Genomic DNA, 18,650 nt, shown 5'->3' on the forward strand with positions numbered 1-18,650 from the left:
TAACAGCTATTAGTTTATACTGCTTATTTCATGTTTACCTGCTATACCTCAAGTGCCCTTGACTCGGTGTGTGTGTAATTTTTATATATGTATATCTCAGTCAAAAGTTTGGAAACGCCTTCAAATTCGATGTTTTTTTCTTTATTTTAATTAACTAAAAGACACTTCGTGTCTTAAAGTAATGACTGGCTGTTATTTCTCTTTACTTAGTTGAGCGGTTCTTGACATAATATGGATTAGAGGTCGACCGATATGGGTTTTTCTAAAGCCGATGCCGATACCGATATTTAGAGGTCAGAGTCAGCCGATGGCCGATATGAGCTGCCGATTTTTAGAGCCGATATGCTATCGTATTGTCCTTAATTGGCATGCTAAAATATCATACTAGTAAGAGGACGCACAACACTTATAAACCTAACACGATTTATTGAAAATTGAACACTCGGAAAAAATGCCTTCAATGTTACTGTTACTATATGTTAATGAAAGAAATTATTAATTTCATTTAGATTTTATTATTCATAACATTTATTTTGTTCATTATAAATAACATAATATATAGTATAAATATTATGTATTATATAAAAATGACTGTACTCATCATAACAATAAGAATTAACAAATTAATGACTTAAACGTATTAAAATGAAGAATCAATAGACTAACAGAGTGCAAGAAGACTTCCATGATGTGACAACTTCAGACAGTTACTTCAAAACGGCAAAATACATGTTCAAGTTATACAGTTTCACTGTGGAACTTCCACGCCTTGAACTTTCACACGTTTCCGTTTCAACAATATAAAACTCCGTCTCCCAGCATGCTGTGCAGGAAACCGGAAATAGGAACTGCAGAGGTCTGGCACCGGTCTCTGGTTCACAATCAAATCAAACATGTATACATCATGAAAACGAATGGACATGGGATGGCAATGTTATAATACGTTCACAGGTTAGTTTTGCGTCCTCTTTTTGTTAACTTTTCACTTAGATTGTCCGTTACTACAGTTTAGATCGGAACATAGCGGTCACCAGCGTTAAGGGGGCTTACATAGTCGACGCATTCCCGACGCACTCGCGGCCACAAGGCTACGCATCGCAACGTTTCGTTTCGAGAGGAATTCTACAACTCCGATGCAGTTGAAATGCTATTCGTTTTTCCTTTCGCTAAATGAAGCAACACATCACAGATTACAACTATCATGAGAGCAAATATACAACTTTAGGACATTGAAATGTAAGAATTGAAGCCTTTCCTGTAGGCTATCTCTGCTGACTCCTGAAACGTTTGTTGGCTTGGGTCTTTTGCACGCCGCGTTCTACGTAGCTGTCGTGCCTGACTTTAAATCGGCGCGACCAAATAAGAAAATCGGCCGATACCGATTCATTAAAAAATGGTAAAAATCGTCCGGCTGATAGATCGGTCGACCTCTAATATGGATTACTACAGTTGTCGAACAGGGCTATTTACTGTATCAGGGTTTTTTCTAGAAAAATTTAGTATGAGGGCGCTCACCATGGCGAGGGAGCGAAGCGGGGGGGGGGAGGGATGGTGCCGGTTGTCCCCCCCCGCCGTGCAAAGCCTTTGAAAAATGCTCCAATGGGACATTCTGAGGCTATCTGAGAGGGAAATTGTAACAAATTGTCTGTCAACATTGAAAAAGAAAGAAGTAATCTTCTTCTGCCCCGGACAGTCTTTGGCTTTCTTCCGTTTCGTGCCGCAGGATGACATCTTTAAATGCCCAAGTGTCAACAAAAACAACTCGCGAACTACTTCTGTCAAAAGCTCCCGCGCCGGTGGGTGAAAGGTCATTCAGTCTCGAGAAATCTCGCTCTACAAGTCAGTTGACCTTGTATGTAACATGTCAAATCTCGCAAGAGCAGCCGCAACAAGTAAACAACTAAACATGGCGCCTCAGTCTGGAAAACGCCAATTCGGATTGTTTTTGCACCGTCTGGCGGTGTATCTACTATGATTGGAATATTTTTGGAGCAATTATAACGTATTTGATGATCAGACACATTGTCACGTAGTGTTGCTGGGATGTTTTCACGGAGTCGGTAAGGGGGCGCACGCCGAGAGTAAGAGGGCGCAGCGCCCCTGTTCCCCCGTTTAGACGAAAGCCTGTGTATGTTTATTATTTACTCTTTACTGGTTGACGGTGTCAAATGCATTAAGAAGGCAAGAAATTCCATTTTTGACAAGACACAGCTGTTAATTGAGAAGCGTTCCAGGTGACGACCTCATGAAGCTGGTTCAGATAATGCCAATAGTGTGCAAAGCTGTTATCAGGGTAAATAGTGACGACTTTGAAGAATCTAAAAGATGAAACATGTTTTTTTTTTAAACACTTTGTTTACCATATAATTCCGTATGTTATTTCATAGTTTTGATGAGTTCAGTATTGTTCTACAATGTAGGAAAAAAAATTTAAAAATAAAAACATCAAATTTGAAGGTGTTTCCAAACTTTTGACTGGTACTGCCTGTTTGCACCGTGGGTCAGAGAGGACGGAAATTTCATCTGTGCAGTATGTCGAGCATGTATAACATGTTTGACAATAAACTTGACTTGAAGTACTGTTGTGGAATGTCCACGAAACAAGTTAGTTCCTGTTCTCATGTTCATCATAGCAGCGACAAACAGTCGTTCCCTCACCAGGGTCTTTTTTCCCCCATGTCGATAACGGGTGGGGGTGGGGGGGCCTTGTCATGTCACTAAGGGCGTATTCACACCTACGTTGTTTGGTCCGGACCAAACGACCAAAATTTCCCTTGGTCCGGACCTTTTGGGTTGGTCTGAATACAAACCACCGAACTCTGGTCCGGACCAAACAAGCGGACCGAGACCGAGCTGCAAGGTCGGACTCGGTCCGGACCAAAGGAACCCTGGTGCGGACCTTTTGGAGGTGTGAAAGCAGACCGGACCTAATCCGACAGTTTTGCTTTTTTGTACCTCGGGAGCTTCCGTCGTTTGTCGAGCATTATGGGAAACAGAGTCTTGACACTCCACCGCAAACACTGTTTCGGTTGTCAAGGGAACCTTACAACAATCGTTCAGTCATTCAGACCAGTGGTAGGCTAGACTACAGAGTACAAAAAATGAGTAGGGGGCAAACGTGGGCCGAGGAAGAAACGCGTACCCTTGTGGATATATGGGCAGATGTCCACATATCTGAGCTTTTGGAGAGAACACACAAAAATGCCGACGTGTTTGCTGTATTCAGTGAGAAAATGAAGGAGAAGGGGTTCACGCGCTCCCCAGAACAATGTTGGCTAAAAGTGAAGAAACTCCGTCAGACCTACGTTAAAATCAGGGACATTCTTTCAAAAAGTGGCGGTACTAGCGACGCAAAAAAGAAATTCATCTATTACGATGGATAAGGCGAATATCCCGACACATACCTCCTCCGTCTTGCATGAAGAGCCAGAACTGTCACAACATGATGTGCGCTCATCAGCGCTATCGTCCGTAGCCGCCTTGCCCTTTGAAGTCGTCGTTGATAAATTACTTGTACAGCAGCATAGTAATCGCACAATTGTGAAAACAGTAAAAACTGGAAAAAGCTTTGATGACATTAAAAAGAATAACAGCACGGAAAGCCTCCATGACTACTTTTGAACTTAACGCTTTGTGCGCGTGTCGTCTCTGACCAATAGCTGAACGACCTCAGGGCGCGTAGCTTTGTTGACAGATTTTGGTCCGCTTACTAAAATGTACAGTGTGAAAGCGAACCGCACCAAAATGAAAAAAAACATTTGGTTCGGACCAAAGCAAGTGAACTATCCTGGTCTGAATACACCCTAAGAAACCAGAAAGCGTCAACTCCTCCGTCCTGACCGACACTGGAGGCTACCTTCATAAAAGGTTATATAAAATGTCGCCTTGAATGAGCTGTGATGATTGAAGCCATAACGCAGGAGAAGAACGAGTGCATTGGGAGACACGTGTGATTTGTCAGAGCTGCTGTTGGAGGAAATTCAACACCACCTGATCAGCGGTGTGGAGAAAGACTCACGCTTGTTCTCATGAGGAGTTCTTGGGAAAAGGATCTCAAGGAAGCAATGAGAAGCACGGATAAAGTAACAACCACGCGTCTCACACTCAACACGCAGGGAAAATCCCCGAGTCTGTAAACGGAGTAGTAATGGCTTTGGTTTACTGATGGAAAGTATGATGTGTGTGTGTGTGTGTGTGTGTGTGTGTGTGTGTGTGTGTAAAACAGAATGTTCCAACAGGTGTGAAATGGAAGTGTGTTACATGTGTAGAAGAATTAACTCTGATCTCACACACACACACAGGATTTAAAATGAGGAGAAAAATCATCATGTAACTGATTCTCAGGCCTGTGGGAATATTTAAGTGACGAATTCAAGAACACACACAGTTCACATTCTTCTCGTCAAGGGAACCGAGAACACCTGCAGCTCCAACCTGATCCCTCACTCTCTCTCTCTCTCACACACACACACACACACACACACTCTCCAATACCCCACATCTGTCAAGCAAGCTCAATACACATGGCTTTTTTTTTTTTGGTATTTTCCTTCACCTGATTGGCTCGAATCCTATAAGCCTCCCTAATCTAGTGCACTACTGTAGGTAGGGCATAAAACATAGGCTGTTCTCTCACACAGTGCGGAACAGTCGTTGAATGATACGTTAAACATGCCTCTGACTCGATCTCTCAGTGAGAAAAGGTTTGAAAATAAACAAAACAACAAGAACAATTTGCCAGCGCTCATACAACAAATGCGATGACTGAGTTGCCTGGGATTCCTTAAAAAAAAATTTAATTTAATCAATAAAATAGCATTGTTAAGTAAGATTTAAAATAAATAAATTATATATACAATTTAAAAACAATATAAAACTTGTGAAATAAAACAAAACAAATCTGAGGCTACGTTCACACTGCAGGCTGAAGTGACTCAAATCCGATTTTTTCGCCCATGTGTGATTTGTATCCGATCTTTTATTGACAATATGAACGACACAGATCCGATTTTTTCAAATCCGACCCAGGCCGTTTGGATATGTGGTCCTAATTCCGATTCCTATCCGCTCTTTTCATATGCGACTTCAGTCTGAACCGCCAGGTCGCATTCATCCGACTTACATGTCATCAACAAGCCACAAACGTCACTATTCTGCGCTGAAGTAGGCGGCGGGTCTCTCAAAAAAAGTTACAACAACATGGCGCATAATCACGGGCGCAGATAGAGGGGGGGACTCGTCCCACCCAGATTTAAATTCACCTCGCTCGGTCCCCCCACTTAGAGGGAGGAAAAAACGTCTATGCTGTCTTTCTTTGCATAAGGCAAACCTCACGGAAAAATCAAAAGACTAATTACCATTCGGTTTATTGAGGTGCACGGCAGTGTATACATAGTTGCAACAACTCACATAAAACAAAACAAAGACTGATATTCGGTTGGTTGAGCTGCGCAGACTGCACAGGTTGCGAGCTCGAGCTTGGTTGCTATGGTTACTAACAACAAGTTTGACAGGCATATCGGGGTTGGGGTTGGTTTGCTGGCAGCTTTGTCCCCCCCCAGTTTTTTGTCCCCCCCAGTTCAAAAAATGTATCTGCGCCCCTGCGCATGACATCAATGCGAGGGACGCTTCGGGCTGTGAAGGTTCTGAATCTTCTCAATGGAAGGACGCAGAGGTTAGGGAGCTGATTTCCATTTGGGGGGATGCAGCTATTCAAGCTAGATTGGATGGGTCATACCGCAACCGGGCGGTTTTACTTCCGTAAACACTGGCCATGCTCACTGCGTGTGACGTCGTCGTATCCTGCAATGCGCATGCGGAACACTTTTAGGTCGCTTTTCGTTCATACTGAGGATCACATACAAGTCGCATATATTTGTTAATGTGAACGACCTCACAAAAAAAATCAGATTTCACAAAAAAATCGGAATTGAGCATTAAGCCTTGCAGTGTGAATGTAGTGAAAATCCTCCCTCGGAAACGTCAGAATGACGTAAACGTTACGGTTGTGACTATAATCTGAAGCGTGCATGTGGAATACAGCTCAAAACCTGACCCCGGAACAAAGCGCACTCGAAACCACAGCGCGCGTTTGTGAAAGAGTCGGCTGCGTTTCGTCACTAAACACGGCTCGCTGACCGACACAGGAAGAGACACCATGATTCTGAAGCTCGTGGCCAGAAAGGAGTCCAAAACACATCAGACACTCAGGGTGGAGGCGGAGCATCTGGAGTGGAGACACGACCATGTTTACATTTAAAGCGATGTGGAAAAAATCAGATTCACGCGAAAATACAAATTCCAATCATTTTAATTACTCCTTTAAAAAAATAAAAACCCTGCACCAGACTGATGAAACAACAGACAGAGAGAGGGGAAGGAGAGGAGAGGAGAGAGGGAAGAAAAAAAAAAAAAGTGTCAACAAGTCAACATTGGTTTGATCTGCCCAATCTCCTGCCCTCCCCTCCCCATGACATCATCCTCCCACACACACAGACACACCCCTCCCCCACTCACCCTCCCTGTCTTTCCGTCCTTCGTCTTTTTTCCTCGTCACACTCTGAGGTTAAGAATGGACAAACTGGGAGCGAAATATTTAAAAGTATAAACCTGGAGTGTAGTGTCGTGCTGGTGCATGCGCGTGTGTGTGCATGTATACGCGTGTGTGTGCGCGTGCAGAAAGGAAAGCAGCAGTCAGGATCAGGTTACCAGGCACAGCTGACCCCATGGAAATTATGGCAGGGTGGAGAGAGGGGAGGGGCCTGGCTCAAATGAAATGACACCCCCTGACTGATACACACACATCGTTTCTTTCTGTCTTCAGTTCTATTTTCTGCACAACTCATTTTAAACTTTCTGCCCTCGAGGTCAGAGATACAGCAGGAGAGAGACACAGACAGACAGGGAGTGGGCAAGACAGAGAGAGAGGGAAGGGAGACAGAGGGTGAGAGACAGAGACAAAGAGGGAGAAGGAGCAAGACACAGGGAGCGAGACACAGACAGACAGACAGAGAGAGCACAAGAGAGAGACAGAGAGGGGAGGAAGACAGATTGGGTGAGAAAGAGTGAGAGACAGGGAGCGAGAGAGAGAGCAGGTAGGACAGAGGACGAGAGACAGACAGACAGACAGAGCAGGGGGAAAGAGAGGGAGACAGACAGACAGGGAGATAGAGCGAGAGAGACAGGGAGATAGAGCGAGATAGAGCGAGAGACAGAGGGCGAGACACAGACAGAGCAGAGCAGGGAGGGAGACAGAAAGAAAGCGAGAGACAGACACAGGGAGGGACAGCGAGAGAGACAAACAGACGTGGGGAGGGACAGCGAGAGAGACAGACAGACAGAGGGGGATTCACTCTAAACCAGTCTCACTCCCTCCATCGTGCACAATCACATGTTGCACGTTGACAAGCAACAAATAAGAACAAGTCAGGAATAAAAACACTGTCATGCTGTTTTGGGAAATAAATCAGCAGCAGGATGGTGTGATGAAGCAGAGTTCCTGTTCCCACCTCAACATTTCAACCATAAACAAAAACATCAACATTACAGTAAAGCTTCAGACCGGGACCGGGACTCCTCCCCTCGTCAGCAGAACGGAAATAAACTTCAGTTTTCATCATCAACAGAAGCGAATTAAATATTTTTATCGCCACAAATGTGTTACAGTCGGAGTCAGGAGTGTCTCGGCCTTCACTAACCCCTTCTCCACAACCTCAGGACTCTTCAGGCCCAAATCAACCTGAAGGCAAGAAAAGCTTCTATAAAGTTTAATGCTGATGTTGGAAGAACAACAAGACGAGAGAAAGAAAAAAAAAGTTCTGAAGTAATTTTAAACCGTCCCTCTTTCTAGATTTCTCCGCTTTTTTTTTTTAAACAACTTTATTGGGCTACTTACAAAAAATTACATCAATGAGAAATTAACATTTACAAAAATATAAGCAATAATAAAGAAAAAAACAAAAACTAAAATTAAGGTTAGCCCAAAAGGGTGAGCACGAACGGGAACAAGTCCCATGCTGGGTGCAACCCTTAGCCTTACAAAAGCAGTAAAATTATATAAAAATTCAATTAAATATGTCTGAAACTAGTTACAACCTGTGGCAGGAACAAGTTGGCGCAAGCGTCCATGTACATGGCCAGTCTGGGTCAAAGAAAGTATCCAGGTGCTTAAACATTAATTTCTTGACACTTAAAGTGAAGGAGGCAGAGCTAGAAAAGGCAATGGAAGTATCCACTGCGTTGCAGACACGGTTCCATAGTTTAACAATACGGTTAAAAAAAGATGCGTGGTAGGTAGGCTTTGACGGACAGCCGGCAGCACGGAAGAGGGGTGTGACGTTAGGGACGTTCTTCTTTCCGAGACCATACTCCGAGCATATCTGTGTCCTAAAAAGGCAATTCTGTCATTTTTTAAGCAATGCTTCGTATTTCTGGAACTTGTCTGTGATTTATTGAGGCTTGGTGCCATGTTCCGGGGCATTAGATCAACAGGAGAGGTTTGGTGGAGGGGGAAAAAAAAAAATTAAATTGTTTGGAAATTTTCTAATAATACCTTGTACACCAGCTACAGAAATTCTGATGAAAAACTGCAAATTCTGAAAGCCGAGCGTCTACTTTCATATGAGCCATGAACCACAACTGTGGAGGGTGACAAATTCAGCGCTGAACACGGCCTCTCGTTTTTAGCTTCTGGTTAAACAGCAAATCCCAGTGCTGACAGCACTTCCAGCTTGGCGGGATTTTTATTTTTTTTTACACTGACCTCTGTATTACGCACACTGTCCGATATGCTCGAGGACGATCGGGGTTCTAAATACTAAATAAGAGGCCTTTTGAAGAATAATTAAACCGCCCTCCCTAGTGGATATAGGGAACGATTACTGGACAGTGCGCCGGTAGGCCACATTAGCCTGCCATCTGCGGCATTATACTATCTATAGACCCTTTTCAGTCACGTGACCTTCGTAAACGCGACCACCATTTTGGACATGTAGCGGACTTCGGCTCGAATTGGTTTGAATGTGAGGAAGGCGACAAACAGAGAACATACAAGAAAAAGGAGCGAGATGCAGAAAACACCTTCGCTATCCAGCGACGTAGGGCATTTACAGGGCGAGCAGAGGGAGAAATAACAACAGTAACGACACATTAGCAACGCCGTACAGAAATAACGGTTTATGGCACAGACCCTTTCGGTTCTCGCTCATCTAGCTGCTACAATGACTGCTTAGACTGCAACAATAATACCTAACACACATTTAAGTATCCGTCGTAAAGACGTGAAACTCGTCGAGTGACGAGTGTGTTCATTGATGAGCTAACACAATCTAAAAGTAGACATACCATCACACTGCCCTGGCGCTGTGTACAGTTTACCTTCTATGGCTTGTGCACTCACTAGTTGCCATTACTTTCTCCAACAGTTGTTAGAGATTACAGGGAACGGCCTGGATTTAAGAGACAAATACATGTTCCTCTTGTTTTGAACACTTAGCCCATGTTTACATTAGACCGTATCAGCGGATCATCAGATTAACGTTTTAAAAGCGATTAGTGTGCACACAGCAACACCAATACACGATTCGTCTGCACACAGCAACACCAATACACGATTCATCTGCACACAGCAACACCAATACACGGATGCGCTTGGCTCCGCAGGCATCCTGCGCTCCAAATCACTCCGCCCTGAACAGCGAGTGCCCTCTGGAGGGTGCGCACTCCGGCCCTGCGCAGCTCACACAGCGCGCGAGTGAAGTGCACAAGCCACGATTCGGGACTGAGCCGCTGTGTGTGTGATCCCAGCGCAGATCACTTACCACTCGCAAGTGGAAGGGTGGCAAGCCTAAAGACAATCGTTTTTTTTTTGTTTTGTTACATAGTCAAGAGAGGTGTCGGATCACTGGATCCAGTGTAAATAGCTGCCGGAGCCAACGCCTGAGGTTCCGGAGCGCGCTCCGGCTTGCTCCCCCTCAAATTAAGCGCTGTTTGTAGGACACTGCCTCTGATCTGTCCTACAGTATACCAACAGCAAAGGAACACAACGCTAGCTAATGTCGTTAGCTAATAGCTACTACAGAAGAACAAAGAGGTTACAATGGGTTATTTTAGCCTATTTGGTTACACACTCGCCGCCACAGAATGTTAACAGCAATGTAATGCCTTTTCTGGCTAATTTTATTCGTCTTACCTCCAACAAAGTGGTCACTACACAAGCGTTGGTATGCCAAGGGCTGCCAATCTGTTACTGGCCGCTATCCATCTTCTCCGTCGGGATCCGATAAAATGATAAACCTTGCCTTGTTTGTTGATGGTTACTACATCCAGGTGCACAACAATATAGTGGCATGATGGAAGTCTTGCTGAAAATAAACACTTTCTTTGCTGCCGTTCCTCAATGCTGGCTGTGGTAAACTACTGGTAGTACACGTCCAAAATGGTGGCCGCGTTTGTCGTGACGTCACGTGAAAAGGGTCCATAGCCGACTCTAAGCGAGGAAATATCCCTTTGTCTCATTTCCACAATGATTGTACAGGATCCCTCAGAATTCTTGACTTCTCAATTGCAAGCAAAAGTAAAAATGTTTACCTCCAATCTTCTCCTTTTTGCTTGAGCATTGCTGTGCCATTTCTTCTTTGACTGCTTGATTTTGTTTCACACGCACAATCCACTCTCTCCGCCTCGTCTCCTCTTCCGGAAAAAAAAAAACCCCACCACCACTCTGGCTTCACGCGCACAATCCACACTCTCTGCCTTGTCTCCTCTTTTGGAAAAAGCCAACCCTCTCGCTCTGCCTCTTCTCCTTTTTCAGAAAAAGCCAACCCACTCTCTCCGCCTCTTCTCCTCTCTTGGAAAAAGGTACGGTAAAAACTTCTTCCTGATCCGGTCCCGTTGTTACACTTCACTGCACAACAATAAGGCATGGGGGTTTTCTTTGGAAATTCCTGAACGCACGTCTGCACTCAAGCGAACGGCAAGGCAAGGCAAGGCAAGTAAACGGAAGTGGACTCAAATCAAGCGGTTTGTTTGGCTTGAATGACGTCACGCGCCGAGTGGTCACGAAAATCGCCGAACAGAAAATCGCAACGATCTGCACTAACTTATTTTAATTATTACTTATTAACAATACTTCTTGGGACTAGAAGAAAATTACAGAGGGGTTTTTTTTTTTACATATGAAGTTTCAAATGTGCATAAAATTAAAACCGTTGCCTCTGAGCTTTAAATCATTGGCTGTCAGATTTTATCCTGTTTATGGTGGGCGTTCCCACCGCGGAAGAGAAACCAATCGAAACTGAAAGCGTGAAAGTGATTATCGTGCCATTACAATGGGAACAGTCTTTTATGAATGCTAAAAACACTATGTTCAGACTGCAACCTGAAACGACCCATATCCGATTTGTTGTGAAATCTGATTTTTTTGTTAGGCCGTTCACATTACCAATTATATGAGACTTGTATGCGATCTCCAATATGAACGGAAAACGACCCAAAAGTGTCCCGCATGCGCAAATTGACACGTAATAAGCACATCTACGTAATACGTAAACAAAAAAAAGCGCACTCTTCAAGTTTAATGATTTCTTTGTTTGTTTGTTTGTTTAATTATCTGGTTAGTGTTAAAGTGTGAGGTCTCGTGTGTGTTTTTGTTTCTGATCTGAAATGAAAACGTGTAGCCTGGTAACGAGGGTTGACTCCTAAATGTCTCTCTAATTTCTATATAAGTGCACTACATGTTACTAGGAAGTAATGGATTTTTAAACTCTATATAGTGCACTCGAGCTTCAGTAGGCAGTCATTTGGGATACGGCCGCTGTATTACCAAACTCTTAATTCAGGCTTAATAATTTGCACATATTTATTTCGTCATATTAATAAACTTTTTCTACATTTTTATAAATATTTATTTAGATTGTTTATAGCCAGCTGAATTCTGCAACTTCTCTCAGCGCTGGCTCAAGGTGCAGAAACACCAGTGCAGTTTGCTATGGAGATTAGGCGAGACCTGGCGATGTGGTTTTTGTGGCGGCGGCGGAACTCACACAATAATCTGATTAATGTGGGCAGCAGACTAATGAGACCGAAGGTGTCAAATTACTGGAAATTTCCAGAACAATCTTATAATCTTGTAATACAGGATGGTTTAAGTTATAAATCAGTTATAGAAACTGTTTTATTTAATCAGGCTAACAGATAAACATCCAGGTCCCTACCAAATCCACCATTAGCTTGATCAATTCTATAAAAGTCTATTTAAATTCTGAAAACTGTACAAATGTTGTTGTTTTCCACCAAAGAGGCGGGATTAGCCAACGCAGAATAGTGACGTTTGTCTCTTGTTGATGACGTGTAGGTCGCATGAACGCGACCTGTCCGGTCAGACTGCAGTCGCATGTGAAAATAACGGATATGCATCGGAATTAGGACCACGTATCCAAGCAGCCTGGGTCGCATGTAAAAAAATCGGATCGGTGTCGTTCAGATTGTCAATAACAAATCGGATACAGGTCGCATATGGGCAAAAAAATCGGATATGGGTCGTTTCAGGGTGCAGTCTGAACGTAGTCTAAGTGGGCTCCGACTCCGGTGTGACTGAGGAAGTAGGGCTGTGCCGATAGACGATGCCATCGTCCATCGACGATGGTGGTCATCCATCGCGATGGAGAGCCACCATCGTGATACCACGCCCCCTCCTGTCATAATCATGCATACGGTATCATCTGGGCCTATTTAACCTAAAAAGTTAGTTTTTTGTTAGTTTAGTTAGTTAGTTTTGTTTAATATATAAATATATTATATAACATGTATATATATAAATACATAATTATATAAATCATTATAAAGTAATATCCTATTACCGCTTGTTCACGTAGGCTATGGTGCAGGGACGTGCTAGTGAACATAACGTGGTTACACAAATACAGTATGCTACTAATAATACATTTCGACTTCATTTTTTAGCCTACACTATACTTTTAATGTAAAATTTGTCATGTTGTTCAAACAAATAGCCACTATTAACGACTTCAGTCGGGAAATATTGCACCTTATCAAACGGCAGTGAAGCGCAGACTTCAGCAGAAGTCAAATAACTTTAATCTGGTAAACAGGCCTACTTTCAGACACAAAATGGTCCACTCTAAGCCATAATGTCAAACCAAATGGAAGAATGAAGGTGATTCTGATAAATGTAAAGACAGTAAAAAACAATATTAAATCATGATTTTAAAAGCGGCTGCAGTAATTCAAACACTAATAAATTGGAAAAATTTGCGCGTTCAAGTGCGCACTAAAGGCCGAAACGCATCTTCAATTGAAATGGTGTAAATAAACAATGAGTAATAGCTTAAGTGTAGTTTCTTCTCATAATTTGAATACTAGTCTTTCAATGTTAGAGCAGATTAATATCTTGCCGTGATCAGTGAGTGCTCGGGGAGGTTCATTTCCACCTGCGCTTTGCGCAGCTAATTTCTCCGAAGCCAGCTGTGCGCAAACGCAGTGTTGACTGCTCGGCAAACTCCAAACGCTCGGTCTGTACTGGCCCTCTGTTGCGCAAGCGAGTTGGTTATGGCCAGGTTCAAATTGTGCCCAAAACAACTTAACCACGGCCATTTCAATTGCCTGATGGCTGTGACAATATTCGCCCCGTTGTTATACAGGCGATCTTTTTCTCCTCTATCTTCCATTCGGCAAGTGTCTCGCGCAATGCGTCTTCTAAATTGTCCGCTGAATGCGTCTCTGGCATGAAACTCGTCTGCAGGCATTTGGACTGCATTGCCCACTCTCGGTCCACATAATGTACGGTAGCTGACATATAGGGCATCATGTTGCAGCTGGACCACATATCCGTTGTCAAGGCCAAATATTCCACATCACCTAGCGCTTTTTTTTTCCTTTACGTGCCAAAGCCTCGGATGAGTATCTAATACTTTTAATAATAATAATAATAATAATAATAATAATAATAATAATAATAATAATAATATATTTAATAACGTGGTATTAAAATCCCCCGCCCACGATATCATCGTCCATCACGATGTTTGCACTGTAAACATCGTCGATGCCAATTAAGGGGACATCGCACAGCCCTATGAGGAAGGTGACAAGTTTTAAAGTTCCATCTAATTTAGGTAAATTAAAAAATATATTATTTGGCAGTGGGCACAGAAGAAAGTGTAAAGTATAAAGTTTGTCAAAATGTTTATCATACTTGTACAATAAAAACCTGAAGATATTTATCTAAATACATGACCTACTCGTTCTAAACCTGCCGAGCTTCGCCGGAGAAGCTCTCGACCCCAGAGAGTTAAACGGGTTTCAAATGCAGTTCGTTTTTCAATCATAAATAAACTCGGCATCAATAAAGAACGCACCATAAATGATCAATTTTATTTCCAGCCAAAACCTGGCAGACAGACAGACAAACAGGTTTCAGAACCTAAAGAACATTCGCTGAGCTGCGTACACTGTCTGGTGTATTTTTAACCAACTGCGCCCCCTACTGGCTGTGAATTGGTACAACCATTTCAGTCTTGATTGAATTTGACCACGACTGAACAGACGCAGGAATCTGTCCGATCTGTAGGACACAAAGACCTGAACTGCTCTTCTATTTAAAAAAAACAAAACAAAAAACAGCCACATGTCGAGAACTAACACGTACACATTGGTGTAGCGTTTAAATAATGCAACACCTTGATCCGGATCTGAATTAATAACCCAGCACCGCTCCTGGATGTGTGTGTGTGTGTGTGTGTGTGTGTGTGTGTGTGTGTGTGTAAAAAACCGACAGCACTTTCTCCTGCTCACATGCAGAGTGTTGCCCTTTCGTGATAAAGGCAGAGCGAAGCAGTGAGCTGCTAACAGGGGCACCTGCTGTCCTTCCTACCCATAATTCCTCATCGAGGAAGGGAGGGAGAAAAAGAGGAGAAATTCCTCACATGCATGAGATTTATGTGATGTTCATCAAGTGCTCTTGTAATGCACTCGTCTGATGTTCCAACCTGAACACAGCAATGACTTTAATGACTCGGGTGTCATGATACGATAGTGTATACATCATGATACTGTATATAGGTTACAAAAAACAAAACAAAGACTGACCTATGGAAGCCGAGAGAGGCCCTTCATATAATCTTTTTTTTATTCACCTTGTTATCCCGAGATAACGACATAATTAATTCAGGATCTCGAGAAAACAACACAACTAATTCGAGATCTCGAGAAAACAAAACAATTATTTCAAGATCTCGAGAAAACAAAACAATTATTCCATGATCTCGAGTAAACAGCTGAGAAATGGTTCATTCAGGTGCGCCAAGAGACTTGTGATGTGCTGACTTTGGGGCTATTTCTCATTCTGTATAGACGCAACTTTGGTCATTAGAATGTCTGGGATCGATTATTCATTCTAATGACCAAAGTTGCGTCTATACAGAATGAGAAATAGCCCCAAAGTCAGCACATCACAAGTCTCTTGGCGCACCTGAATGAACCATTTCTCAGCTGTTTACTCGAGATCATGAAATAATTGTTTTGTTTTCTCGAGATCTCGAATTAGTTGTGTTGTTTTCTTGAGATCCTGAATTAATTATGTCGTTATCTTGGGATAACAAGGTGAATAAAAAAAAAAAAAAAAAAAGGATTACATGAAGGGCCTCTCTCGGCTTCCGTACTGACCAGAAATGGCCTTGAGTATTTATCGATGTGTCAAGAGAAGAAAAATTTTTTTATTATTTTTTTAAAAGTTGCACAAATTTGACAATTTGAAAGAGTCAGTAAACGAGCTCGTTCTCGAGACTAATGGTGATTTATCGCCAGCACAAAGGAGCGTCCATATAATCAGAGTGACACAGAGAGAAACTAATGAGGCGTGTGTGTTACCTTTGAGCAGAGGGAGGGGCGTGAGCTCGATGGGTTTGCCCTGAGAGCGGAACTGTGAGGAACTCTGCGAGCGCTTCTGCTTGGCCTTCCTGACCGATTTTCGGGAGAACCCGTCCACTTTGTCCACTGACGGTGGCGAGGTGGCTGCTGAGGACATAGCCCTGAAAAGACACGGACAAAACAACATCACGAAACGCTTCACTACATCACACAAGCCGTTCAAATCTGTCAGACTTGCCAACCCAAAACCACGCAGATACTTTCACACATTCATCTCAATCACAGCAGAATTGATCATTTCGACTGGGCTGTTCTTCTCAATGCACATAATTAAACAAAGAAAAATTATAATGACCGAGGGGCATGTCGAGCCAAAAATGTATAAAACCCCTGTATTCATTGGTGCAGATAGAAGAGGGGAGGAAAAAACTAAAACAAAAAACCCCAACAAATCCCAGGTCCGATAAGGACAGAAACTGCTGCACTTCCTGTGGATTCCAGCCACCATGTGTTTTTTCCTTATTTTGTTTGCCAGGCCACATCTCCACAACACTTGGCTCCGATTCCGCCTCGGTTCATCTGCTCTCGAAAACACACGCCATGTTCCGTCCACTTCCTGCATTTGTGTCGATTCAGGACTCGCACTCGACCCACACGAGAGTTTGATTCTTTGTTTGCAGTCATGTGACTTTTTGCCTCCTGGGTCCACTTCCGGTTTCCAAGTGACAGGTTACCAAATAAATGATGGTGTCCAAGCCAAGTTCGCATCCGTCATCATCTTGTGGAAAACAAACACACACTCTCCATCTGACTGTTACCAGACTAGAACCAAAATCAAGAAAATATACTGATGGATTGGACCCCTACTGCTTAAAAAAAGACGGACTTTTCACGTGACTTCAACAACTTTCCAAACATTTCCGATTATCTGGTCGTCCAAACATCATTTTACATGAAGAATAAAACGAAGTTGAAGCCTGTAACTCTTTTTTGTTCTTTTTTTTGGGGGGCTGGATTCATGATGGTGGAATAAGATGTCTAAAGGACAAACTAGTCTTACAAACTAGTTTCACCATTTCACTGACGCCTTGTTTAACAACATTTAACCTTTGAGGTTTTGATTTTAGAGCCATAAAATGATTCGATGGATCTACCTTTAACAAAACGATCGCTGCAAACACGAGCACGCGGACTCTCGATTCCTTTCGAAAAGCTTGCGAGACGTTTTTCACGGTGCAATTTTGAGATCATCTTTGTTCTTTCACCTTTGTGCACAACTTCTTTTGGCATCCTATAAAACCTTTTGTCTTTTTCTTGATTTAATCCGTTTGAACGTCCAAACACAGAGCAACGATTTGCATAGCTGGAGGCGACACAAGAAACTACTGCAGAGCAGCGACTGTAAACAAATACGATACCTGACCGTCAGCGCATCTTTCAACTGGGACACTGAAGGCCAATTTATGCTGACAACGCAGTCCTCGCAGATAGCGTCGCAGATGGCGTCTGCGTAGCCCCCCCACCTTCGCAGACGCTCTGCACGCACCTCCCAAAAATTGTTACCACCGCAGAAGCCTCGCAGACAGTGTCGCAGACAAGAGGGCTCTGATTGGTCCACTCTACATCCGCTGTACACGCACTTCCGCTTCCCTACTTTCCCGGTTTGGTTTGTTTTCACTACCGCCATTTTTAAAAACACGAGTGAAGATGGAGCAGCACGAACAGCGGTTGATCGAGGAAGTACGTACATCTATACGACTCCAGTTCTAGTCATTATAAGTAACCGGAGGATAAACACTCCACTAACCACACCCACCAACTACTCCTAGCGATTTCGCGACTTCGCGCCCCCTTGCGTTGTGGCGGTGAATAACATCGCGCACGCCTATTACTCCCCGCTCAATGATAAATTACAACTGTCTGCGAAAAGCTATCTGCGAAAGCCTTGTCGCAAGAGCATGCAGAGGCCCTGAGAGGAGAAGGGGCGGGGCTTCACAGGTGTCGAAACATCGAAGAGTTTTCATTGGTGGGGGAAAAATAAATAAATAAAAGTCACCGTTAAAATGTCGGAGTTCCTACGCAAAAATGGTAAAGGTTGGCAAATCTGATGTTCGCAAATTATCCAGGTGTTTTTTTTTTTTTTTTAAATAGTGCATTTTATGAAGCACAGCACTGAGTCCTGAATCCATGGGGGGAAACCCTGAAAATGTTACTGATGGGAGACAGAAAAGCATTCTTTAAAGTATCTTTCATTTTTCATATCTACTAAAAGCCCCAGATCTATATTCAGTGGCCTCCATAATTATTGGCACCCCTTGTAAAGTTTAATAAAAAATGGTTCCTAAAATCCACCAAAAATAAATACCTAACCTTCAATTGAAATTTATTCCGAGAAAAAAAAATCCCTCGAGAGATAATTAACAAATTAACTTTAAAGGAAAAGGCAACTTTTGTACAAAACCAGTGTGTCACAGGATAAAAACACATACGTAATCAATTCCGTTAATTATTTCCATTATACAGTGGTGCTTGAAAGTTTGTGAACCCTTTAGAATTATCTATATTTCTGCATAAATATGACCTAAAACATCATCAGATTTTCACACAAGTCCTAAAAGTAGATAAAGAGAACCCAGTTAAACAAATGAGACAAAAATATTATACTTGGTCATTTATTTATTGAGGAAAATGATCCAATATTACATATCTGTGAGTGGCAAAAGTATGTGAACCTTTGCTTTCAGTATCTGGTGTGATGCCCTTGT

General features: G+C 42.9%; 1 protein-coding gene across 2 annotated transcripts in view; it reads right to left on the reverse strand.

Annotated features, from left to right (window-relative positions):
* Positions 1-18,650, reverse strand: part of ppp2r5eb (protein phosphatase 2, regulatory subunit B', epsilon isoform b) — a 60,040-nt gene that overhangs the window by 18,554 nt on the left and 22,836 nt on the right. For both annotated transcript variants that reach the window (XM_060925243.1, XM_060925244.1), the window contains exon 2: positions 15,886-16,046. In XM_060925243.1, coding sequence (XP_060781226.1) covers positions 15,886-16,042 — 157 coding nt within the window. In that variant the 5' untranslated portion in view covers positions 16,043-16,046. The remainder of the gene's footprint in view (positions 1-15,885; positions 16,047-18,650) is intronic.

The sequence above is a fragment of the Neoarius graeffei genome, chromosome 7, assembly GCF_027579695.1.
Source record: "Neoarius graeffei isolate fNeoGra1 chromosome 7, fNeoGra1.pri, whole genome shotgun sequence".
NCBI classification, from domain to species: Eukaryota; Metazoa; Chordata; class Actinopteri; order Siluriformes; family Ariidae; genus Neoarius; species Neoarius graeffei.